The 26,781-nt window shown below is 49.0% G+C and overlaps 1 protein-coding gene across 1 annotated transcript in view; it reads left to right on the top strand.

Annotated features, from left to right (window-relative positions):
• The window catches only part of RNF169 (ring finger protein 169), a 217,417-nt gene that overhangs the window by 104,244 nt on the left and 86,392 nt on the right, over positions 1-26,781 (top strand). The window contains exon 3 of the mRNA XM_086933814.1: positions 24,939-25,051. Within this exon, the coding sequence (XP_086789940.1) occupies positions 24,939-25,051 (113 nt within the window). The remainder of the gene's footprint in view (positions 1-24,938; positions 25,052-26,781) is intronic.

A 26,781-nucleotide genomic window follows, 5' to 3' on the forward strand; every position in this document is an offset into this window, starting at 1 on the left:
AAGGCCTTGGAGCCGTCGGCACCGACGAAGCAGAAGGGTGTTGTTGATCCGAAGACACAGGCCAAGGGCGTCGAGACAGTCTGCCACGTCGAAGACAAAGGTCAAGGTGGTCGAGCCGAGTAAATCGGCACCGAAGACGGTTGACGCCAACAAAGGACTCAGTGATCCAAAGGTTCTCGAGACTCCGCGTCAACAAGACAAGGCCAAGAGCGGCGCAACCCACGAGTCCACATCTAGTGGTGCCTCGAAGGATCCAGTCGACTCGGCGCGGCCGGCCGCCGCTTTCTCCAAGCAGGTGGCGGACTCCCTAAAGCGCATCAAGGAGAATGCCTCGACTGTCGGCCCGAAAGAAACTCCACCTTCGAAGCCTGTCGAGAAACCTCACAAGGCGTCGACGCCAATTCACTTCACGGTGGCGCCGAAGGCTTTTACCCCTAGGATGGGCGCCTGCGTGCCCGAGAAGGTGCCCTCGGTGCCGAAGTCGACAACAGTGGTCCCAACCTTAAAGCATCGACAATCTTTGTTGGAAGAGCAACAAGAACACTTTATCGATGCCGAAACGGGCAGACTTTCCCTCCATAAACGGAAAATTGCCCCGGAACAGCCAATGGAGTCCTACAAAATTCCTTTAAAGAAAAAAAGGATTCCACTTCAACTCCTGTTCTTGTGGAACCCCTTTCTCCACATGGCCATGATGTCTCGCCCACTTACTCTGACGTGGACGCTGGGGAAGGTGATGAGGATGAGTACAGCCATCCTGTCTACACAGACCCTGAAGATACCAATGAACCCTGGGCAGCTGGTGCTGACCCAGGTGATCCTCACTCTGCCCCAGACACTCAACTCTATGCTGTAAAAACGTCACCTACTGAGGATTCAGCGGCGTTTAATGCCCTCATTGAACGGGCGGCTAAAAATCATGACGTCCAGCTCCATGCTGACCCCATTGAAGTGGATTTTCTTTATTTTTTATTTTTTTATTTTTGGAAAACCTTTATTTGTAGAAAAAGTACACCGCTATTCAGCCATACATCCTGGAGGCTAGGCAGCATCGAGGTAGCAGGTAAGGTTGTGTACAATACTGTATGCAGAAGCAATCCGGTTTAATTTTCAAATAATGTCGAACCTAGAAATGAATAAACCAAGGAATAAGAAGGCCTCAAAGGCCAGGAGAAAGAAGTGTGCATTAAGCACGAAAGAAAGTTAAAGAGAAAGAAGGTAGGCTGAGGACGGTACAGAGACAGCGGACTTGTGTAGCGGGCGGGGGTCGAGGGCCGCACACCCAAGACAGCACACAATAATAATGACAACAATAAGGCATGTGGGAGGTTGCACACCAGGATAACCTATCTGGAACCACGGGTAAGGGGCACTACGGGGAAAGCTGGACATCGGAGTCAATCTCCACAGGGGGGTCGCAAATATCACCTCTATAGGAGTTCCAAGCACCCCACACAGACCTCCACATTCTAGGCTTGCCCCTGGCCACATACACCGTCTTCTCACGCAGCATGCACCAGTCCATATTGGTTTCCCATAAGCTGAGCGAGGGAGGAGCAGGCGCACCCCATTTCTGGGCGATATCTCTCTTGGCCACCATGTTGCCCAAGGTGACCCAACGGGTCTGGGCAACGCTGTAATCATTCGGGCACCAAATATTGAGGAGGCATCGCCGGGCCTCAGCCGGTAGGGCCACACCAGTCACCTCTTCCATCACCTCATGCACTCGTGCCCAATACCGGGCAACTCCAGGACATTCCCATATGATGTGCATGAAGGTCGCAAGCATACCACATCCCCGCCGGCACAGACCATCCGTCGAGAGCCCCATATGTATGAGTCTGGGGCCGGTGACATACACCCTGTGTAGTATCTTCAACTGAACCAGGCGGAGCCGTGCTGATATGGCCACCTCTCTAGGGGAGGAGACCGCCGACTGCCACTCCTCGTCGTCCACCTCTATGCCATCATTCACCCAGTGCTCTCTCAATCGCTCAAGCAAATCAACTCTCACATTAATTAGCTTCTTGTACGTTAGGGAGATAGCGCTGTCCGGCATGTGACCGTCCAGCACCCGATCTTCCAGGGGCGACGATTCAGGGATCGCCTCCCCCTCCGATATATGAGGGGAGAGGGCATGGCTAAGCTGGGCGTGTCGGAAATATTCCGTCGCCGCCAGTTGGAACTCAGATTGTAGCACCTCAAACGTCTTGACCCTTCCCCTTGCCACCATGTCCCCAACTTTGGATATCCCAATGGTGTCCCATCTGTCGAAGCCCTTAGTATGCCACAGCTTTCCCAGTATGTCTGAGTCATATAGTGGGGTGGCCATGGTAACCCTATCTTTCCAGCCCAAGGTGTCAGTGACTGCACGCCATATATGCACCATCGTCTTAGTGGGGCCCGTCAGCTTCCGATCCAGAGACCTGGAGTATAATGCTCTATAATAGTTCCCGTCACCCACGAGCCACCGATCCATGGCGTAGCCCGGGTTGGTGGCCGGGCCATAGAGGCCATGGTTGATTGCCGCGAGCTGGGACGCCCAGTAGTAGCGTCGCACATCAGGCAGGGCGATACCCCCATCATAGCATGGTATGGTCAGCTTGACCAACGAGATTCGTGGTCTGCCATCCCACAACAGCGCTCGCTGCAGGGATTCGATCTCCCCGAAGTATTTAGCTGGCACGGGATCCTGGGTATTCTGCAGAGCGTAAAGGAAGCGGGGCAGCGCCATCATTTTAAATAACGCTGCTCTGCCCATCAGGGAGATCGGTAGCTTCTTCCAACCCTCGACGTCCCGGCGCAGCCGCACCAGTGGTGGAAGTAGATTGTGCAAATATCGGGCTCTGGAGTCCCGCGACACGTAAATGCCCAAGTACCGAAAGCCCTGCTGGGCTATCTGCATTGAGCACCCACGGGGGAGGCGCGGAGTGTCTCCACACAACGTATACAAAGAGGACTTGGACCAGTTGATCACCAGGCCCGAGTGGGCCCCAAAGGTCCCCAACAGGTCAAAAACTACAATGAGCGAGCGGCAGGGAGAGGTAAGATACAAAAGGATGTCGTCCGCGTAAAGCGACACCCGGTCCTCGAAGCCTGGGGACCACGTTATCCCGGAGACATCGGGGTGCGTCCTGATCCAAGCCGCCAGAGGCTCAAGCGCCAGGGCGAACAGGAGCGGCAAGAGCGGGCATCCTTGTCTAGTGCCCCTGTGCAACGCAAAGGAGGCCGACAACCGACCATTAACAGCCACATTGGCCAGCGGAGCAGAGTACAGCAGCCGGACCCAACCGATGTAAGCGGGTCCAAACCCCAACTTGGTCAGGACTGCCCATAGGTAATTCCACTCCAGCGAGTCGAAGGCCATAGTGGCATCAAGGGAGGCGAGAACTGCGGGTTCACGAAGCAGATGAGCACGTGCCATGACCGCGTGGAGCCGTCTCAAGTTGAGCGCCGTATTCCGGTGCGGTATGAAGCCAGACTGGTCCGGATGAACCAGGTCCGAGATCACTCCCACTAGCCGGTTGGCCAACAATTTGGCCAGGATCTTGGGTTCTGCGTTCAAAAGTGAGATGGGTCTGTAGGACCGGCATAAATCACGCGGTTTTCCCTCCTTGTGTATCACCACAATGGTGGCAAGTCGTTGGTCGAGGGGGAGTTCTCCTGCCTCGCGGGCTTCAAGGAACATATTCAACAAGGGTGTGGCAAGTGTGTCGGCCTTGAGTTTATAAAGCTCAACCGGGATGCCATTGGGTCCCGGCGCCTTGCCGGAGCGCAACGACCGGATCGCCAAGGCCACCTCATCCGCGGTCAGGTCCCGATCCATGTCGTCTAGTTCGAGATCTGAGAGGCAGGGAAGTTCGATGTCTTCCAGAAGGGAAGCCGAAACAGACTCCGGGAGGGGATTCGCGGAGGTATAGACCCCTTCAAAATATTCTGCGAAGGACCCAACTATAGCCGCCGGGTCCGTCAGGGACAGGCCATCCGCACCCACCAACTCTGGGACCACCCGGGACGCGAGTTCCCGTCTATCCAGCCACGCCAAGAGCTTGCCCGCCTTGTCTCCCGAGTCATATATCCTGCCCTGTTGCTCCCTGCTCAAGGCTTTCGCCGCGTCAGTGGCAGTCGCCCGGAGTTCGGACTGTTTGAGGGAGAGAGCGTGAAGTAGGTCGGGAGACGGGCCCAGCGCCAGTTGGGAGTTTAAGTCAGCGAGATCAGATTCCAGCCGCACCACATCCTCATCCCGTCGACGGCGGGCCTCCGCAATCAGGGAGAAGGCCTCGCCACGAAGCACGGTTTTAAAGGCCTCCCAAAGGGAGACGGCAGAGTCAACGGAGCCAGTATTCTCGGCAAAGTACCGATCCATAGCTTTAGCCAGGAGCGCCCTGGTCTTCGGGTCGCGGAAGTACCATGGGTTGATGGGTGCCACCCGCGAGGACGCGGGTATCTGGAAGTCAAAAGAGACCCAAACCGGGGAATGATCCGAAATGCCCCTAGCCAAGAGACGCGCGGTGGACACAGACTGCGCCTGGGCAGCCGGGGTGAGGACGTAATCTATTCTAGAAAGGCTACCGTGGGCACCCGAGAAGAAAGTGTACTGCCGCTGGGTGGGGTGTAACAATCGCCAGCAATCAACCATCCCCATGGTGCTCAGAAAATCAGGTAGCCAGGACTGAGAAGGACGCAGGTCTCTGGATGGGAAGCGGTCCAAGTCTCCCGAGACTACGGAGTTGAAGTCACCACCCACGAGCAACAATCCCTCGGGGAGACCTAAAATGGCGCCACCCAGATCCCTGAAAGTAGTCTCCTGCAGCCCCGGGGGAACATAAACCGAAACCAAAACTAGCGTGCGGCCCTCCCATTTGCCCACCACAGCCACATATCTGCCTCTCTCATCAGCAAGCACAGACTCCACCTCCAACGGGAGGGACATGCGCACCATAATACCCACTCCTCTGGATCCCGAGGAGAACCCCGAATGTGCCACCATTTTGAATCCACGTTGTTGGACTTGGCCCGCAGGGCAGGTTCACCCCTAGACTTTTTGCCTTCTTTGTGACCCTGTGTTAGTGATTTTTGGGTCTCTGCGCACTTTCCCCTGAGTCCCAGAGTGAAAGTGCGTGCGTGTAGTATGGCTGGCCTGCCCTCCCATAGGAATGCATGGGGAATGTGTGTATCCCTGGTAGTTCCTGATGCGTGGGGAGTGCAGGCTCGAGTTTGGTACGCCTGAACTCGTGAGAGTGAATGCTGCAAGATGGTGTCTGTGGCATGTATGTGTCTAGTTGGGAAGTGCTACTTCTGGACATTGAGATATGTGTACAGTGAGGGTGCTGGAGCGTGATTGGCTGGAGCTGGCTGGCATGCCAGGCTCCAGGAAGTCTGGATGGGTCTGCCCGGTGGTGAGTGGGAGATTAGCATGAGTGATGTGTGGGAGGAGTGTACCTGGGTCCTGGATGGGCTGGGTTTTCCCCACACAATGCTGGCTCCGCCCCCCTGTGGTGTGTCTAATGACCCTAGCCTCCCCAGTGAATGAAATGGGTGGTTGGGCCATCAAGAGTGCTCCAGAACCAGCTGCGACTGGTTTTCCCCCCACCCTGCACATTGTAATAAAGGAATTTACAGTATAAGAAGGGGCTGTGTCCCCTTGGAAAATGTTCTACTTTGGAATCCTGCCAGAGGGGGCTTTTGCCGCTGCTGGGGCCAGAAGGACCGCCACTTGGGGAGTCTCCCTGCCTGGAGACCCAGTGTGCTGGCTCTGGCCCAGCCTTGCCCCCCTGCCTGCCTCCAGCCCTGCTGGAGCCCTGTCCTGTCCTCCAGTGCTGGGGAGCACTGAGGACTTCGTTGTCTACAGCCTGAGAGCGCTGCTCTCTGCCCTTCAGCGCTGGGAGCGCTGAGATCGCCTGCCTAGCGCTTGGAGAGCGCTGGATTGTGCCCGAGCGCTGTGAGCGCTACATTTTGCCCGCCCTGTGTGGTGGTTTGACGGCGCGGGTGCCACCCCGCTCATTGCCGTATTGTTTGGCCCGGTTTTGAGTGATCTACGAGGGAGCCCACTCCTCGGATCATCTGGGAGCCCGCCTGCCTGCCTAAAGCGAGCCGCCGCGCTGCCCGCGGCGACCCGGAAGTGAAGGGATTGCCGGCCAATCACAGCGCGGCCCAGGAAAGGCCGACCGGAAGTCCCGCCTCCCTCGCCGAGCCGCGAGAGAGCCTGCCGAGGCTCCCCGAGAGGAAAGGAGAGCCCCAGGACCAGCGGGAGAGACCCGCCGCCGCTGGAAAGCCCAGCGCTAGACCGGTGAGTGCCTGCCTGCAGAGGAGGGGGGGAGCGTCGGGACACATTGCCGGTGTCCGCCCCGCCCCCTCTCTGTAGCGCGACCTCGCGCCTGTAGTTATTGAGAGCCAGAGAGGCTCTTAGGGGGCATTTGTGAGCGATCTGAGTCCCCAAGAGGGGGACTCCCACCCGAGCCTAAGAGAGGCTCCAACGAGAGAAAGCACCTCCGCGTTTTGGAGCCACGAGGTGCCCCGGGGGCACCAGTTGATTTAGAGCCCAGCGTGGCTCTTGGCGAACATCATTGCTTTGGGTCCCCAGAGCGAGGGACCCCCCAGCCCAGCGAGGCTGCACCTGTTCGCTGCTGGAGCCCTGAGAGGCTCAGCAGCCCCCCTTACTGGGGAGAGAGCCTAAGAGAGGCTCACCAGTGCCACAGTGGTGGTTCTTTGAGCCCGGAGAGGCTCCAACTTTGCGCTAACTTTCCCTGCTCCAGTTGCCCAGCACTTTGTGGGCAACTGCCACGTTTAGGCCCTGACATTGGGACACCGGGACAGTCACAGGTGGTGACTTGTGAGTATGGGGTAATGGTTATTGATTCTGCACCTCTGAATGTATTGCTTATGCGTCATGTGCCTTTACACCTCTGAATGTTGATACATCATGTGTTTTATCCTTGCACCCCTATAGGTATTGTGACATGTAGGTGGTTGTTTTCTCCCTAGTACAGGTGGTGCTAGAGAGGTCCTGTTACCAGTGATGACTGGTTGTATGCTCTACTGTTATATTTTTGTGCTACAGTAATTATTTCTAAAAGTGCTGATACCCTTGACAGTGGTCCAAGTGGCCCTGTCCTGTACAAATATCCCTTGTAAATTCCGCCCGTGCCTGTGGGCACAGTGTAACAAGATGTGTGTTTTATCTGATGTATATTTATTATAATACAAAGGCTATTTTTACATAACCTTGTGTGGAGTGTTTCTTTGTGGTGGGCCTTGGGTGTTGTTGCTGGGGTGCGTGCGCAAATACTTAACTTACATCGCCTCCAAGTTTAGCCTTGACTGCTCGCGCCACGTTACCTAGAGGGCGAGTAGGGGTTGCCTTGGTGTGTGACTCCCTTGCCCTGACACCTAGAACTGGCGATCCCTGACTGACCTCGACGCGAGTCTTGGCCGGCCAGGGTCCCGGTTCTAACACACGTCTATTCAATGCTTTACAGGCGTGACCCACTAGATGGGTCTCTTTCAGAAAAACCACATCCGGCGAACATCGCTTGAGCATCTGCAACACGACACCCCTTTTAATGCGGTCCCCCAACCCGTTCACATTCCAGCTCAACAAGTTAAGAGATTTACCCCCCATCATCAAGGACGTTCCGCCCCTCCCCCCCCACCCGCAATGGCGCCCACAATGAGAACATATCAGTCCAATAGTTCCTCAGCCAGAACAAAGAGTAAAACATGGAAAGAAGTTGAAAAAACACACCCCAACTACCCACCACAGGGCTCGACAAATCTAAAAAATCTCACTTGACCTGCAGGTCGAGTAAGTAGACTTTTCTACTCGACCTAACAGCAATGCACTCGACCCACAATTGATCGCATAATGGACTTTTTTCAAAACATTTGCAGCGCCAACAGCCCAGGAAAACGTTGGCCAACCAACCCCAATTTGGAATGCGCTCTAATCAATGGTACAACACCAGTGCAGCTTCTGAAATAACTCACTATCGAGACTAGTCTGCTCTTGAGTATTGCGGGTTCCAATATGGGGGAGGGAGGGTTATACCTGTTCAGTAAAACTGAAAGGTCTGCCTGACGCGTCCCCCTCCCAAATCCTAACTCTGGGCCTAAACTTACTTTTGGGAAACTGGGTGGTAATTAGTGGTCACACAATCTGCACAATCCGCACCTTAGAGGTGATGGTGACACTGTCTTGCGAGCAAAATCAAGCAATGAAGGTGAGGAAACATACACATATTCACAAACTACACCCAGAATAGTAAACATGTTCTAGTAATGTAACTTGCATAGCAGTATAAACTCTGGGAAGACATTTAATTTCCTTTGTACCTTCAGATAATAACTGACAGAAGTTCGGACGTTTATAAAAGTGCAAGTAGAAACCCTATGGTGCAACACAGCCAAATCAAACTCTCCACATGCGCTTCATCCGGGAAAAGGCAAGCAAACTTTTTTTAAACAGTGAGTTTATATAGGCACAGCACAGACAGTCCTGTAAACAAATTGCACATGGTCTGGCTTGACAACGTAGCTGTCACCAGGCAATTAGAGTGAGCATTACTAGAGAGGGACCTTGGCTCTGCCCACATGTTGGGAGCCATTTGAGTACGTTTTCAGAACAAGTGCATCCACAAAAAAGTGCTTTCTTTGCTCTACAGTGATCATTTTGTTTTCTTATGCAGCAGCCTGAGATTGCATTTTCAAGGGCACAGTTAGGACTTGCTTGACAGTGCAACTGTCATTTCTACTTAGTACAGCACCAATGTCATTCTAATTTGTTGCTTCCACAATAATGCAGCATATAATGCTAATTTGCACGTAACGCTTTACTGAATATTACAACATTGACATTAACTTTCAACTGACATGCACAATATATCGAATCTTATTAAGACCAAGCGATAAAAATTCAGTGCAGCGTAAGCTAATTACACAGATTACCAAATCAAATGTGGACGGGGCAATGCCTCGGTTAAGCACTAGCATAATCCAAAACCAGAGAGGTAACATAACATAAATAATTTAGACAACGAAACGAGCCAAGGAAAAACCGCAAAATAAAGGAAGTTGCTACCCATTCAGTTCAGAAAGTGGCAACACCAAAAACCCGTTTGAAAGAGTAGTTTACATCGTGTAAATGTCAACGTTTTAAATTTCACTCGTTTCACTGCTAATCGAGTGGCCCTGTCTTTCCACAATGACCGTGCTGCCATCCTAAGTGGAAATACAAGCTCCTTTATGTCTGTGAAGCTAGCAGCCTAAATACTTTTACAAAACAAGTGAAACATTTTCAGCATGAGTTTTCCAATCGACCTCACAAATAGGGCTGCAACATGTCACACCGAAGAACAAAGCAAATGTTTAAACATATCACATGACAGCCCGCTCCTTGTGAGCAAGGGGTATCTGGAACTGCAGCAGTTGCAAGTGAGGCTGGAGACAATACATATGTTTTCAACACGAACATCATTGCTTTCTCGAATTTTCACATTATACCACCAGTGGCATGAGCCGTTCCTTCTAATGACGACGGCTCACACGTGTGCACATGAACATGCTACCAACTGCCCGGCACGCACACCAGTCCCTAAGGCGGCACCAAGTGCACCCTCACTTGGCGCTAAATACCCAGAGGAAAACAGTGAACAAAGCATTTTATAAGCTTATATTTTTCTATTCACGGTTCTCACTCTCAAGCTAAGGTGTCCACGTCTTCGAAAGAAAATCTATAAAACCAATGTAATATTATGCCTCTTTTATTATTCTACGACTTGTATGGCACAAGGGCTGTGGCGCGCCGTTCACCTTCAGCAAAGGCCGTCACACCAACTGCAGCTTTCCCGCCCCCACAAGATGGCCCTTAAATTTATCTTTATTACCCCGAATTACAGTGGGAGGGGAAGTCGTGGCATTATTAATGGACAGGATGCCTATAGCGACCAGCCTCAAATTATTCACAGGCAGCGTCGAGGAGCAGACCATTCTTGTAGGCCTTGGGGAGTGGTAATTACAGGAGGGATGGAGCCGGGGCTAGGCCGGGGAAAGGGTGAGACATGACGGATCAGTCAGCTCAGCTCAGCCTCGTTAGATGAAAAGAAATTTAACCGCAAGTTGTCAAAACTGACTCACCTCTGCCAAATCGCCCTGCACTCTGTCCCGAGTCCCGACTCCACCGAGGAGAGCGCGTGGTGGCGTGCTACGTCACTGCAGTACTTAAGGCAGCACAGTGCGGGGGTAGGCCAGGGCCGTCATTGGTAGCGCTTTCGCGCGCTACAATATTGACGGCCCTGGCACCCAAACAATAGGCAGTGCGTGCATGATGCATGATGCTCATCGTGCGTGCGTGCATGATACATGCTGCCCCCTAAAGCCTTTCACCGCGCACCGCATCGCAATGCTGCCACCTAAAGCCTTCCACATGCTACTGCACCTACCAGATAGCACTCGCCAGGCCGGTCAAGTAGGCCTTGAAACTGACTCGACCTGCACAAAATTCACTCGCATTTGCGAGCGGGCGAGTACATTTGTCGAGCCCTGCACCACCCTGCACCCCTGCATTAGACTATAATCCACCCCAACTAGCAGTGTGCCTGTCGCCCCTTAACTAATCTACAAGAAGCCCACAGAGGAGAAAGGAGGCATCCCATCCCCCCCCCGTCATCCCCCACATTATTTACAAAACGAGTCAAACCAATAGCAGCAGTGTCTGAAGTCGATGCCCCTTACGGCCACCCAGCTCTCAAAGTCAAGTGATTAAACAATTATTCCTGTGCTTCCGCGCCTCCGGTGGTCTCCTCCGTCTGGTCAGCCGATTCATGTCGCTCCTGGGGCAGGGTATCAAGCCAGTGTCCCACCTCATCTGGGAAGTAAAAAAAGAAGGTCCGGTGGTCACGCTCGATGCGGAGTTTGGCAGGATAAAGCATGGAGTAACGCAGGCCCATCTCCCTCAGTCTCCGTTTCACTCCCGTAAAGCTCTGGCGCTTTTTCTGGACAGCCTGAGTGAAATCCGGGAAGAAGTTCACCTCAGAGTTCTGGAAGCGTAGAGGGCCCGCGGTCCTCGACGCCTGCAGGATAGCGTCTCTATCCCTATAGTTAAAGAGCCTTGCGATGATAGGGCGAGGGGAGGCGCCCGACTTCCGCGGCCCACCCGGTACCCTGTGGGCCCTTTCCACCGAAAAGAACTTACTCAGGCCCCCCGGTGCCAAGTTCTTAACCACCAGGTCCTCCACAAAGAGTTCAGTCGAGTCCTCTTCGGCCTTCTCCGGCACCCCGGTGATGCGAACGTTTTGGCGCCGCGCGCGACCTTCGAACTCGTCTAATCGACGCGCCAGCAATCCATTCGCCATCTTCAGGTCACGCACCTCCGTCTGGATATCGGACACATCAGTGACCAGGCTAGAAGTCTTGAGATCCAGCGATTTCACCCGGTCGTTAGTCTTCCCGAGGTCGGTCCTGATGAGGTTTAACTCAATCTTCAGGGAGTCAACCTTGCTGGACAGTTCCTCGCAGAGAGTGTGCATCTCCGTCTTCACCCCCGTTATCGCACCCATGACGTCCCGAAGTGTTATTTCAGAGTCGTCCGGCGATTCATCCCTTCTCGAGTCTTTAGTGCGGCCCGATAGTCCCGGTGATCCCTTAGACTGGGAAAATCGCTCCGGAATGGTGGATTGGGACTGGGATGGTTTTCTGTTGAGCCGCTGAGACTTGCCTTTGTCCGGGTCACCTCTGCCCGCCATGTTGGCACTCACGGGCCGGGCGGTCAACAGGGGCGAAGAAGCTTCGTACAATATGCACAATGCACACAACGGTGTTACCAAGGTCCGGTGTCGAGGCCGTGCAGCAAGGCGCTCAAAGATCAGAGGCACCCATTAGGGGGACGAAGCGCAGGCAGGGAGGCACCATGTGAGGACACCGCTGTACCCCTCGACGGTCGCCAATGACGCGGGCGGAGCCTCCGGGGTCCGTCGAGCTAACTGAGTCCAGGAATGTCAGATTTTCATTCCGAAAGCGGGTGCCGCATCAGGACCGGCTTAGCAGTCGATTCCCACAATCGTGGGACAGGATGGGGAGCAGGATTATTGCGGAGGATCGGGAGGTCTTCGGAGCTCCGAGCTCACGCGGCCATCTTGGTCGCCGGCGAAGCTCCTCCCGTGGATTTTCTTTTTGACACCTTTTCGTTTTAGAAAAAACTGTCAAGACTCTGCCTATGTTGAAGGGTGTCTTAAAACGTGCTGGGGAGACCTTTAAAGAGCCTACCAGAGCCAGGGTGATAAACCCTAGGATTGAGAAGAAGTATAAACCAGCGCCTACTGACCCTACTTGCATCAAGGGACAGTTACCTTTGGACTCTCTTGTTGTTTCAAATGCCCGGAAGAGGGCTAATTCTCAAACAACGGGTGAGGCTCCTCCCCCAGATTAAGAATCAAAGGTGTTTGAGGCCTCAGGGAAAAGTGTGGCAGCTCAAGCGGCCAATATCTGGCGCATATCAAATACACAAGCACTTCTAGCGAGGTATGACGGGGCACACTATGACACACTGGAGACCCTGTTGCAGCACCTGCCAGATGAATACAAAGAGGCAGCTGAGATGCTCATCCAAGAGGGGAAGCTAATATCCAATGCTTCTATTAAATGTGCACTGGACGCGGCTGACATCGCGGCCAGAGCTGTCAACACTAGCGTCATGCTGAGACGACATGCCGGGCTTAGAATCTCAGGATTTAAGCCAGGGGTACAGACCACCATTCTTAATCAGACAGTAAACCCTGATCATCTGTTTGGCCCAGAGGTGGACACCACCTTGGAAAAGATAAAGGAGGACACTGACACTGCTAAGTCCATGGGGGCCTTGCAGTCCCAGCAATTCAGGGGTGGTTCTTTTCGTCGCTCAAGCACTAGAGGGGTTTCCAGAGGCCAGCTCTCCCAAACCACGCAGTACTATAAAGGCAACACACAGTCCACATACACCAAACAAAGTCGAGGTGGATATCGTGGAAACGGCGCCAAAGGCAGGGGTCGTGGAAACAACAACTCCAGATCCTCTGCCAACAACAACAAACAGTGACGCCTTGTCACTGCCCCCCGTCCACGCAACACCGGTCGGGGGGAGACTTCAACAGTTCTTGCCAGTCTGGAAATCCATCACCACAGACAGGTGGGGGGTCACACAGCTCATACAGTACGGTTATTGTCTGGAGTTAACATCCACTCCACCCAACATGCCCTCAAGACACCGTCCTATGTCCAAAGAGCACTTGCACTTATTGCAGCAGGAGGTCATCGTCATGCTGCAAAAAGGGGCAATCGAGCTCGTGCCTGTGGAAGTAAGAGGCACAGGAGTTTACTCACTGTATACTTCTTGATACCAAAAAAGGACGGGTCCCTCAGACCCATACTGGACCTCAGACCCCTCAATCAGTACATTTTATCGGAGCACTTTCACATGCTGACCCTGCAGCAAGTACTCCCGTTGCTCAGTCGGGGGGATTGTCTCGCAACTTTAGATCTAAAGGATGCGTATTTTCATATTCCGCTGCACCCGTCACACAAAAAATACCTCCGGTTTACCATCCAAAACCAACATTACCAGTTCAAGGTTTTGCCTTTCGGGGTCACCACGGCACCCAGGGTGTTTACGAAGTGCCTGGCGACTGTGGCGGCGCACCTAAGGAGACAAAACATTCACGTCTACCCTTATCTGGATGACTGGCTAATCCAGGCAAAGTCGGCCCAGCAGTGTGCCGCCCACATGTCCCGCACCATTCACCTTCTTCACAATCTGGGATTCTCACTGAATTACCCAAAGTCCCACCTGCAACCCGCCCACATACGGCAGTATCTTGGTGCGACGATAAACACTCTGGCAGCCACAGCACAGCCAAATTCAGTGAGGGTCAGCAGCATTCAATCGCTGATACAAAAATTCAAGCCTCAACACTCGCTTCCAGCACGAGTGTTCATGCAGTTGATAGGCATGATGGCCTCCTGCATCTCCATAGTCCCGCACGCGAGACTACATATGCGTCCGCTTCAGGAGTGTCTAGCACGTCAGTGGACTCAGGCTCACGGACAGTTAAAGGACCTAGTGTTGGTGAGCGGTCGGGCATACAACTCTCTGCATTGGTGGAATCCACAAAACCTTTGCAAGGGACGACCGTTCCAAGAGCCTGTGCCACAGATCATCCTGACAACGGACGCTTCTCTCCAGGGATGGGGAGCTCATGTACTCCACTACACTGTGCAGGGACTATGGACACCACAGCAAAGGAAGATGCACATCAATGTTCTGGAACTGATGGCGATCTTCATGGCACTAAAAGCCTTCAAAGTACTTCTGTGCAACAAGGTTGTGTTGATCCGGACGGACAACATGACGGCCATGTACTACATTCAGAAGCAGGGAGGAACACACACTCCACAGCTGTCTCATCTGGCTCAGAGCATGTGGAAGTGGGCCATTCAGAGGAACATCTTCCTCATGGCAGAACACCTCCCTGGCAAAGACCATCAGATGGCGGACCTGCTCAGCAGGTACAGCCACCAAATGCACGAGTGGGAGATACATCCATCGGTACTCCACCCGTACTTCCAAAGGTGGGGTCATCCAGAGATAGACCTGTTCGCCACAAAGGAGAACGCAAAATGCTGAAGCTTTGCCGCCAGGTTTCCACACCCACAGTCGCAAGGCAATGCGATATGGATGAACTGGTCAGGCAAATTTGCGTACGCTTTTCCCCCAGCACCTCTAATACCGCTGGTGGCACGCAAGCTGAAGCAGCACTCGATGACTCTCATCCTGGTTGCTCCAACGTGGGCTCGCCAACCATGGTACACCACGTTTCTGGAACTGTCTGTGGTACCGCATCAAAGGCTGCGCCTCACACCCAGACTTTTGACGCAGAGCAATGGCGACATTCAGCATCCAGATTCGCAACCGCTCAACCTGGCGATCTGGCTCCTGAGGTTTTAGAGTTTGGCTACCTCAACTTACCTCCTGACTGTATGGACATCATCCGGGAGGCAAGGATGCCCACCACCAGAGCATGCTATGCGGCGAAGTGGAAGCGGTTTGTCATTTATTGTGCAGGCCACAACATTAACCCGCTGGATGCATCTATTCAGAACATCATTTGTTATCTCTTACATTTGTACAAATGTAATCTGGCCTATGCTTCCATTCGCATACATTTATCCGCAATGGCTGCTTACCTCCAAAACAGACAGCACCTCTCACTTTTCAGGGTGCCTGCCATCAAAGCCTTTCTGGAAGGACTCAAACGAGTCATTCCTCCGCGGACGCCACCAGCTCCGGAGTGGAACCTCCATGTGGTGCTCACCAGGCTGATGGGTCCCCCTTTTGAACCACTGCATTCCTGCGAGCTTCAATTCTTGACATGGAAAGTGGCTTTCCTTATAGCAATTACGTCGCTACGACGAGTTAGTGAACTCCAGGCACTAACCATCCAAGAGCCATTTATTCAAATTCATTCTAACAGGGTGGTGCTTCGAACTAACCCTGAATTCCTTCCTAAGGTACTGTCTCAGTTCCATATCAACCAGACTATAGAACTACCTGTGTTCTTCCAAAATCCAGAGTCCCTGGCGGAGAGAATGCTCCACACACTTGACGTCAAAAGGGCCCTAATGTATTACATTGATAGGACCAAAGATTTTAGGAAGACTAATCAGCTCTTTGTTGCCTTTGCGCCACAACACAAAGGTAACCCCATTTCCAAGGCTGGTATGGCCAGGTGGATCGTTAAATGTATTCAGATCTGCTATCTGAAAGCCAAGCGCACTCTCACTATTCCACCACGGGCCCACTCCACTCGAAAGTTGGGGGCCTCCATGGCTTTCCTTGGAAATATTCCTTTGGAAGACCTATGCAGAGCGGCCACATGGTCTACCACACACACATTTACAAAACATTACTGTGTTGATGTGCACTCCAAACAGCAGGCAGCTGTAGGGCAGGCTGTTCTAAAATAAAAACACTTTTCCAAGCTGCTGCAGCTGGCACGGGCGGCCGCCGTTAATGGAGGGACTCCTATGTATTCTATGCACAGATATGAATTCAGCAGCCCACATGCCTCGAACCGAATATGCTACTTACCAGCATGCATCTGTTCTTGGCATGTAGGGCTGCTGACATTCATATCGCCCGCCCTCCTCCCCGGCGCCTGTAGCAGCTGCGGCATTCACACATACTTCTAGCATGGTCATCATTCACTAAGTTTCACTCCATCTTGGCCACAATGGCTAAAAACAATCTGAGGATGGAGTCGATGCCCATGCACACTGTAGTCCAGGGGAGGAGCCACCGATCTCGTTATACTTCGAAGACTCTTCCAGGACAACAATGTGCGATCATCCGGACCCAACACTAGGCGGCGATCTATGCACAGATATGAATGTCAGCAGCCCTACATGCCAAGAACAGATGCATACTGGTAAGTAGAATATTCGATATCTTTAGGGCGAGATGACCCTGGTAATAATTCTGCATATGTTGTCAGTTGATCCTTGCAATGTATAAGATCGTTGAGCCATTCCTCGAATTTGGGTGCCTGACCTCTTCCCCACCTGCAGGCCACGCTACGTTTTGCTAGGAGAAATCCCAGTGCCAGGAATTCTGTGCTTGTGTGGCAGTTCCTCAGTGTAGCCTAAAAGTGTGATAATTGCGGATAGGGGGACCGTAGTGCTTATCATTTGAGCAAGGGAGGGCGGACGTCACTTCAGACTGCTCCTCGCCGGTCAGCAGACCAAGTAGCAGCAGGTAAGGGGGTCTTGTGTGGACCCTGACAGCGGTCCAACACCCGGGCAACCCTGCCCCCCCTTCCACGCAGGCACCAATGTCACTTGTTCCTCTCCCCACTGCCAGTGTTAATCTCTGGTTTCCGCCATCGTGTCCAGGCCTCTCTACTCCCAGCGTCTCAGCGTTTTATTGTCTGTCCGCGCTCGTGCCAGATCCTTTTAAGTTGGATCGCTGCCACTATCTACTCCTCACTGATGTTTTGGAGCAGCTAGGGCCGTGCCCAAAGTAGGATTATGACAGATTTAGGCCCCGGGTAGCTGGAGCTTCGCGGAGATGTGGCCATCTTGACTGCCAGCTCTCCAGACCCCACCTGCTTCTGGCTAGTATCTAAACCAGGAAAGAGAAGACCGAAAGTAACGTCTTGTTGTTCCTTCCTAATCTATACTACTATATCTGTGGAACAGTTGTTGCACCTAAAAGTTGCACCTTGTCTACTCGGCTCTAGAAAACTAGAAAAACCTCTAACAGTCGTTCTCATTATCTCTTTCCAAACTAATATTTGCCTTTGGGGATCTTGAATGAAACATGTGAATCTTGGACATTTATCTATCTTATGTGTGCAACATTTTTAAGAACTATCCATCCATGTAAGTCATTTAATCCTACATTAATGCTGTTTACCTTTCTTAATGTTGTACACACCCCTTCTATGGTTTTATTAATGTTCACCCATGCCTCTGTAATTTTATGGGCTAACACTTAACTCTGATCTCTGTAAAGCACTTTATTCCCTTAGTACAAAATCAGTGCTCCATTTTCGACAGCTAGGTTATATAATTCTTGTGGCTCCTAGGTTTCTCAATTCAGCTAGCTGAGCTCCAGATGGGCCTTCTGTCATTTGGGCCTTGTGGGTCTAACGCTCAGTCGGGGCATGCTCCTTTCTTTTGCTGGGCAGTTCTGCTCTCCCGTCTTTTGGTCTGATAATAGTAATAACGTTTCTACAGGTTTCATCACCAGCTGGTAAAGAAGACAGCCTCTGGTAGTATTCTGGGTCTGAAAGTCCTCTCAGCACTGACATGTAGTATCTGTACAGGCTCAAATAAACGTCCTAAATTATTGATTTAAAATGAAAGATTTATTGTACTTGGAGGGCAGAGGTGTAAAAGCACAGCCAGACAAAATACTGGTTTGGTATACATTTTTAAATGTTCTTCCTGTAAAGAAGTACCTTAACAGTCATGCAATAAATAAATGGCATGACCAGGTAAGGTAGATTTCAACATCGTTCCTTGGATAACAGTGCTCTAGTTTCTAGGTAATGGCTTCCATAATCCAAAATAGAGGAACTGCAGGCAGATGTGGAATATTCCCAGTTGGTGCATCACCGATCGCATTCGGAGGATGTACTGATCAAATTACAGACAGGATGTTATATCTACAGAGACTGAAATATCCTGCAAAGGAACCAACATCTTGAGCAACTGTCACGTGATGGTCTCCTCCACAGTATGCAGGACAAATTTAAGGAAAGGGAAAAGGCCCTGATTTTAGGTGATTGATCGGATTTTATAGAGGAGTCGCTAGGAAGTCTTTTCAGAAGGATGCATTTAAGAGCCTATAGTCTTGAAAGTAATCGCCCTCACCAAATATTGTGGGTACTCTTTAGTGCTCTATATTTTCTTTAGGCACATCCACCATTCTGCAGTGGAAGGTCTGTGAATATGTAGGGGGAATGGAACATCTTTGTCAAGCCTTGAGTAACACTATTGTACCACGACTGGTTTTAATCACATATCTTCGGGGGTGCTGGAGAATATGAACCAGGATTGACTCGATGGAAGAAGGAAAGATATGGTGCTTATTATAGAAATTCATATATGTTAAATCAGCTGGCCATTAAGACAATGGCCATATATTTCTCTTACGAGTCAAGGTCACAATCTGATACTGCAGCATTGCTTATTAGAGGGAGTGTTAATTATTGAAGGAAGTCGCTGGGAAGCTTTGGGCTTTAAAAGTTTGAAATGACTAATGTATAGGGTAGAAAATGCAAGACCCGTTTGTACAGGCCAAGAAATATATACAGGATACGATTCATAGATACGTCCCCACGTGTTTCTTCGGTGTGAAATAAAGCAGATTACAAAAGTACAATTTCCTCTAGTGTATTGGAACTGAACTCTTATGTTTGGCAAAGAAGTTCCGATCTGCCTTGAACTCTTTTTTTTTTTTCTGACATGCTAAAGTTGTACCCTTCAGCAATTGAAGAAAGGGGTGAAACATGGATGTTCGTGGAGGCAACCCTGTAAAATGTGGTAAACCTCTGCAAACCAGTTAATTAGTGGTTGGCGTGAAACAGTTACACATTGTTGCAGCCCTGGAATCGCACAGATTTCCTCAGCTCAAAAAAAATAGAAGTGCCTTTCCAGGTAGTCAAAAGTTAAAATAATAAAATAAAAAAATATCCCGGTCTTTAATGGAGCAGAAGGCAGAGCGGTGCCTCAATAGAAGCAAGAACCATCCATTTGGCATGGGTTTTTCACCCCTTTGCCCGTTAGCATGAACCGGATGACCACACCAGTTCAAAATACTGGGTGCCGCGATTATAGCAAATGTAGAGAAATAGCAAAAACATCTATTTCTTTACTTTTGCTATAATCGCGGCACCCGTGCTTTACTTTAAACATTAAAAGTGAAGCACGGGTGCTGCGATTATAGCAAAAGTAAAGAAATTGATTTTTTTTCTATTTCTTGCGGCGCCAAAAGTGAAAGCAGAGGCGGACCAAGGCGCGCGCTTGTGCACGTAATCGCAAGCTGGTGGCCGCTTTACCGCTTTGATAGCACTTCCAAAAGCTGCTGTTACTAAATGTCTCGCTAGACAGCGCATGCGCTGGCTCAGGCGAGACCTAAAAACCATTATTGGAGATTACTGTCCCCATAACTAAAGGCATAAGAATGGCAAGGGAATTACTTAAACAATCGGAAGAGAAGAATGTCTGTGTTGTGTGCAGAGAAGTGTCCCAAACAAGAAAAACTTAGGTTACAGGGATTGAGGAAGAAATGGTGGGAGAGAAGTAAGCCATAACAAAGTCTTTAAACTGTAGATTGTGTTTCAGGTGTGAGTATCCAATAAACACTAATGACTGCTGTCCGAAGTCTGTTACATGTAGGTCATGTGGGGACATAGAGCACTTCAGTACAGTATGTTGATCTTGAAAAATAAGATAGCTGTGGTGAACAGCATAGATGTCAGAGAAGATTAACCAGTTATGATAGCACAGCATGGGTTGTTGAACTGTGTGGATTTGTATGTTGACACTCCGGTAGAAGACCAGAAACTGCATTTACTGGTAGACCTGGGTGCAGGAGTTATTCACACGTCTGGACAGACAAACTGTTGGTTACACACAGGACTGCAGTAAACTATGATTGAGGAAGGCTAGAACTAGGTGGTAGGTTGAAGCGGAAATGAGGTTTGAAGAGGAAAAAAATTGGTGGGTAAATATGTGGCTGTGAAGGAGTGAACATTTTAGGCTTGCCTCAACAGGTTTATTTAACATTGTGCTGGGGCCTAGCTACCATGAGCAAGGTTTGGCTATCAGAGATAGTTCGCAACTTGATTACTCTGTATTACCGATTAACATATCTACATATTTGGGTAAAATAAAGGGATGCAAATAACGTACTTGTGTCAAAGAGGATGTCATACCCTTGAAACATAAATGAACCCCTTCCGTGCTCCCGTTGGCCGTTGTGAGCACTACCTCGCTGGTGCTGCCAATGGCCAACGCGGCCCGCCAGCTCCGCGGAACCGCTGCACTGCGGCGAAATAACTGCTGCGGTTATGGAGTTAAGGAGTGTACCTTTTATTGTGAAAGATGATTTGGAAGAAGAGATGAGAAAAATGTGGCCCAAAAGGGATGATTAAGCCTGTGAAGTCCACCTCCCCTTAGGCAGTGGCTAGAAGCAAAACTGTGGACCTTAGTGTGAATAGATGTAAGCAGACTATGTAGGGAGTTTGGTTGACACCAACTCATTACCAAGAATTGATGACACTACCAAAGTAGGTGAATCAGAGTTATACAGTACATTGGAATTGGCTGCAGCTTACCACAAGTTTGAACTGGAATAGGATTTGATAACTTACACCTTGTAACTTACAGTGCTACCTCCTATTTCAACAGGATGCCATTTAGACTCCTGTCCATGTTCTATAGACCACATGTTTAAAGAGATTGCCAGGGTAAATGTTTTCCAGGATGACCTTCTGGTTTATGTAATGACAGACGGAAATGACAACACTTTACAGTGTGCTGAGAGTTTTGTGGGAGAGGTGTGTTGTATGAGTAAGTGGGAAATCCAAAATCCGTATTTAATATCTTGGTTATGCACTGTGTTAAAGGAGTGTTGAACTAAGACTTGGGTTGGTGGAAGCATTTACTGAAGCATAGATACCAACTAACAATCAGCAGCTGAAGTCATTCCTGGGCCTTAGCAAATTGCATTCAAAAGTTTAGCAGGACTTCGCCTTGCACCCCGATTGTAATCTATAAATTTTGTAAGTGATGAAGAGTGAAAAAGTTTTCAGTTTCGTCAGATATTTGATTTCTTCAGATAAGGAATTGATAATGTACATCCCAGGACAAGTGTTAGCTGATAGTACATGCCAGTACTTATTGTCTTAAAGTAGTGTTGTCCCAGTTTGAAACATTTTTGCATCTAGGATGATTGAGCCAGAAAGACACGCTTAGTAATAGAATTTCGACCTGGAGGATGATGTCATGAACTGAATGCTAGTGTACATTATAAAGGGGCGTCCTAGAGATAGGTATGTTAATGAGACAAATGCATAACATAAAGGTAAGTTTGTTCCTCTGGTCCAAGGGCTCGCCTTGTGGAAACATTCATAATTTATTCATGCAAAATTACTTGATCAACGTATTAATTGATCACATTTGAAAAAATCAAAACTAAATTACTAATAGACAAAATACATAATTTACAACCAGAATGCAGTTAAGGGCGCCAAGAAAAAGAAGGAACAATAACAAAAACTCTCCCAGCAACATGAATAAATCAAGACATATTGAAGACCTCTGTCTGTACTCCATTTATGGCCAAGTAAAGTAGGCAATTCAAAACATTGAAGTTCGTTTTGGTGGAAAGTACTAATATTTCTTTCACCTTCATCAGGACCAAAACTTTCTACAGAAGGGATAGGGAGGATATCTTCAGTCTCTTGTCTTAATCGAATGTTCGCGCCTCAACTGTGAGGGAGTATATCAAATCGCCTAACAGATCAAACCCAAATAAAAGGACATAGATGGGTTCTACAAATCATCGAACATTGATATGCCATTCAGTTTAAATCTCCTCACCCACGATTTCACCAAAAGGTGCACTGAAACAGAAGAGGCACTGAAACACCAGCTGCACCTATTAAGAAAGGAGATTTCATCCCTAGCACAAAAACAAGTAATAGAACCTGTTCTCTTCCAGGGGATACTCATTAAAGTCATAAGCACTGAATTATCTCCGCCCATGAGCGGGGACCCGGAACACATAAACAAAATACATATATATGTGTAAATATAACCAAAAGTACTAAGTCATTATACACATATACATGTATAATAACCATAATATGCAGCCTAACATTAACACTTAGGCTAATCAAACCAAACCTTACACGTTCTGAAGCATGAAAATATGCTGTATATAAATGCAATAAACAGGCATGAGCCTAAAATGCATTTCATAGACATGAAAAACCTTTTATTTTCATCAAAGAACCTGTTGTAAACCGTTATTAGCCTAAAAAGGCTGCATATGAAAAAATGTCTGTGTACAGAAAATCAGACTGGCACCCTGCATATTATGGTTATGTGTTCCGAGTCCCCGCTCATGGGCGGAGATAATTCAGTGCTTATGACTTTAATGAGTATACCCCTGGAAGAGAACTAGGATTACAGGTAAGTAACTAATCCTTCCTCCTTCTCAAAGAGGAAGAGGTATCTAAGATAATTTTGATCCCTAAAAAGAGCCCCAAAAAGAATATCGTCCAAGCCTGATAGACTTCTAGCCACAGATTCCTAACCTTTGAATTTTCCCCAGGCATCAGACTGTATCTGGAAATTTTTCTTGAGCAGAAGTATCCCAGCATGCCGGTAGGACATGCCATTTGATGGCATCCATGTTTTCAGAGACAAGGCGTACTTAGCGCTGGAGCGCTTCAAGGATGAGAGGGCTACAGCCAGATCCTTGGTCTCTCCACGGCCCCTCGCCTCTTCCTTTCTCTTTTGCACCTACTACTATGGTATTTTTTATTACCGAGACTCCCATTCCGACGACGGGGAATGATACAAAAGCATGGGAACCTATGAAAGTTACCAATACTGGGGAACCAAAGTTACAGGTAAGTAACTTGTTTTCTTCACCCTGCTTCCCTTTGGCCTTACCAGCACCCCTCGGGCATTCACCAAGGTGAAGACAGTGATTTCAGCTCATCTGCGGAGAACAGTGGTGCCAGTCTTTCCCTATGACGACTCGCTGTTGGGAGAAGGGCTCACCTCAGGGTGTCCTCTCCCACCTCCTGGCTCTGGTGGACTTCTGCACTCGCTGGGGTTCCCGATCACTGTGCCAAAGTTACACCTAACTCCTTCTCAGATGCTCCCTTTTATCAGAGCTATTCTGGAAATGGTACAGTTTCAGTCTTACTCTTAACCTTCCGAGTGACAAGTCCAGGATATTCAGGCTATGATGCCAATGTTTCAGCCTCTATCCTGGATTTCGGTGAGACAGACTGAGGCTGCTGGGCCTCATGCCCTCCTGCATCCTGCTTATGAATCATGCCCATGGGCATATGGGGGCTCTACATTGGAACCTGAAGTTTCAGTGGGCGCATCTCTCTGACATGGTCCAGATCTTGGAGGGAACTTCAAAAGACCTGCAGTTGGTGTTAACGAACCGCCTCTGAGGGTGCAGACAGCATAGAAAGCAACTGATGTACGATTGCAGGGTTGGTGCTTATATGCAGCTCAGTTAATTACTTCCTGAGCGGAATGACTGTGCTGCAGACCTGCGCAGAACTGTTTTGAAAGTTACTGAATCCAGTTGACGCCTGGGATTATTTACATAGTGAGGAATCTGCTGTTAGAGTATCCACCAGAAAGATTGTTAATGAATGCAAGTACGTTCTTTGGGAGTAATATCCTTAATTCCATATTCCGATGGTGAGGTCTAAAGGTTGTATTATGACGCTGTTTCACTAATGTCTTATACACTTCCCTAGGTTTCACTAGTATATAATTGCAGTGTTTATGGTCAATTGAGAAATTAGCGAATTTGAGCCATCCTGAACCCATCGTTTTAACTGCTATCCCCTAACAGTCAGAGGCGAAGACCCACCAAGATATACATTTCTCAGCAAACATTCTATTTTTACTGGCTTTTGTCGCAAAACTTAACTTTCAGGTAAAGTAGAGTCGTATGCAGATGTTTTGAGGGTTACAGACCAGCGTCAAGCATATGCTTTAAGATTGCACCTTGCCTTGCTTGAATCAAACAAATATTTCCTCTAAAAGAGTGATTCAAACTACCTTAAAGCAACAAACCTTACTTCATTTTTAAGAGCAACAAACAAATGAGCCATTATGGATGCTGTTTTGGGAATGTGCTCAGGGCATCATTCCAAATGAATGTTCATTTTCTGCAGTGTTAAAGAAGTGCGTCCATTGCTCTTTTGCCGGTAAATTCAATGTCTTTATACTTTATACACAGTGGATTAAATCCACTCTTACCTGTTCTGGGGAAGAAACGCTATGTACGGAGTCCTTTCACCCTCGGGTTCCCCAGCGCTAAAACTGCTAGAAGTCCAGGTTAAATCTAAATATTCACATGGGTGAAGCGCGAGCAACAGTTCTTGTGCCGGCTGAGACTGCGCAAATCTGATACTGGGCTGCTGGTTTACAGTTGTGTAGGTAGCCTACTTTGAAAATCTAATTCCCATGCTTCTCAAGCCCTGCTTTCCCTATGGGCCCACTTTATTCTTCTGCTGTGTGCATCCTGCTGCTTTTAAGTAGTCTAAATGCTCTCTTATCTGTTATGCACTTAGAAAGTTTCAGCATTCTAGAACCATTCAGTGGTTTTAATTCATAAATGTATTACCATGTTCTGCTTGCAGTTTTCGGATAACCTTTCTGACTCTGAAAATGAGGAGCCATTCAGAGGCCGGGCTGCGCATCGATCTGCTTTCATCTCCAAAAGTAGCAGTTACACTAGTGCTTCGCTGGCAGGGTAAGGCACTGGAGATATTGTTGCAATACTTCATTTATAGAGTGTGCACTTGATATCACACGCTGATTATAATTTAATTGGTATTTGTGGACGTTTAATTGTGATTATAGGTAATCAAAGGTTCTAACATGTAAGAATGTTCAATGTACTTGGGCTGTAGCTGCCTCCATCAGTACTTAAGACACAGAAATGGGTCAAAGAGTTTGCAACGGAGCCAAAGGCTCATGTGCTCCTGAGAACGCCACAGACACTTTTTCAAGACCTGTCTGTCCATAATGCAGCCTGGAGAAAACCATTGGGCCAACAGATTGGCTGACATTTGCAGACCGTCAGAGGTGTGGCACTGGCATGCCCAGGTGAATATCGACACACCTGCCACCTTTCCTATTGATTGAAGTGTCATTTTCCTAGCCCACAAAATCCTGTGTTCAACGCTTGGCATAGGAAGCATGGGGTTTGTGCTAAGATTTTTCTTTTGTCTGCTGATTTTTCTAGCATATGTGAACTGTCACCATTCACAGATTCTCAGAACCACGAGAATTTCTCAGTCATGGCCTTTTCATGAAGACCTAGAGTCTCCACTTACACGGGTGATTGCTGCCTATGTTGGAGAACGAGAATTACAAGTAACCTTTTCCATCTTGCCTAATTCTCGGTAAATACTGTTTTTAATGGATACTCTATCAGATTCCGCACTATGTGAATCTCCTCAGGCTTGGGTCTGTCTGTAAGCTCTTGCAATGTTGTGTGACTGTGTGCATCTTTGGAATCCATGCTGCCTGAGACATGACTTTACAGTGCCACATATCAGCACAACTCCTATACAGAGTCCGTTCCTCTTTTCTTCATGCCCTTTGTGGATCTGGAGTTCCGCAGCTAGCAATTTCGGTTGTTGCCCAAGCTTTTTTAAGTTCGAGTTATTTTGTAGTGTGGAGAAATGTCACCCTCATAAGGCTAGGAGCTTCAAACTAGGTTTCATGTGCCAGAAGCCAATATTTGTAATGAACCTGCACAACGTGTATTGTCTTGTGTTACCTCTAGTTACAAGTATTTCTTGATGCATCCAAGAACCAAATAGAATAGAATTGATTCAGTGGGCAAGAAGTTATTTTTCTTAGTGCAGTTATGAACTACACTAACTGAATTCTGTCCTCCTTTTGGTGCGCTATGTAGTGTTATTTTCTGAGACTTGGCGCGTGAGGTTTACCTATGCTGTTTGAAGACCTGCACAGTGCCTTTACACATTCGTTATAAGCTGGGCAAGATACAGTTGAGCAGATTTGAAGATCTGATCTAGAAACAAGCGACTCAGTTGCTTGTACAATGGGCACAAGTGTTTTTATCATGTGACACACTTGGATGCAGTCTTCTGGATTTTCCAGAAACGTCTTAGCGTCTTCCCTTAATGTGCCCTCTGATAGATCAAGCCTTTTTAACGCCTTAACCACGGCCGTTATTTCGGTGCAGTGCGGGCGTTCTAAAAGGTGGGCAGGGCCAACGGCAGACGGCAGCACACAACGGGTTAAAGAAAAAAAATCCATAAAACTCTGGAGTTTAGGCAAACAGCAGCACTAGGCTCTGCTCTTTGTGACTGTGGTTCCCAGACTGTCAATACCACCAGCAGTCAGAAAGTTCAGAATTTACGCTAGGGGTCTCTCCTTTTGCCAGCCATCTTAGCCCATCCAACCATCTGTGCAGAATTTTCATGGCACAGGTGGCAGAGACAGCGT

Source organism: Lissotriton vulgaris, chromosome 8 (genome assembly GCF_964263255.1).
Source record: "Lissotriton vulgaris chromosome 8, aLisVul1.2, whole genome shotgun sequence".
In the NCBI taxonomy this organism is placed as follows: domain Eukaryota; kingdom Metazoa; phylum Chordata; class Amphibia; order Caudata; family Salamandridae; genus Lissotriton; species Lissotriton vulgaris.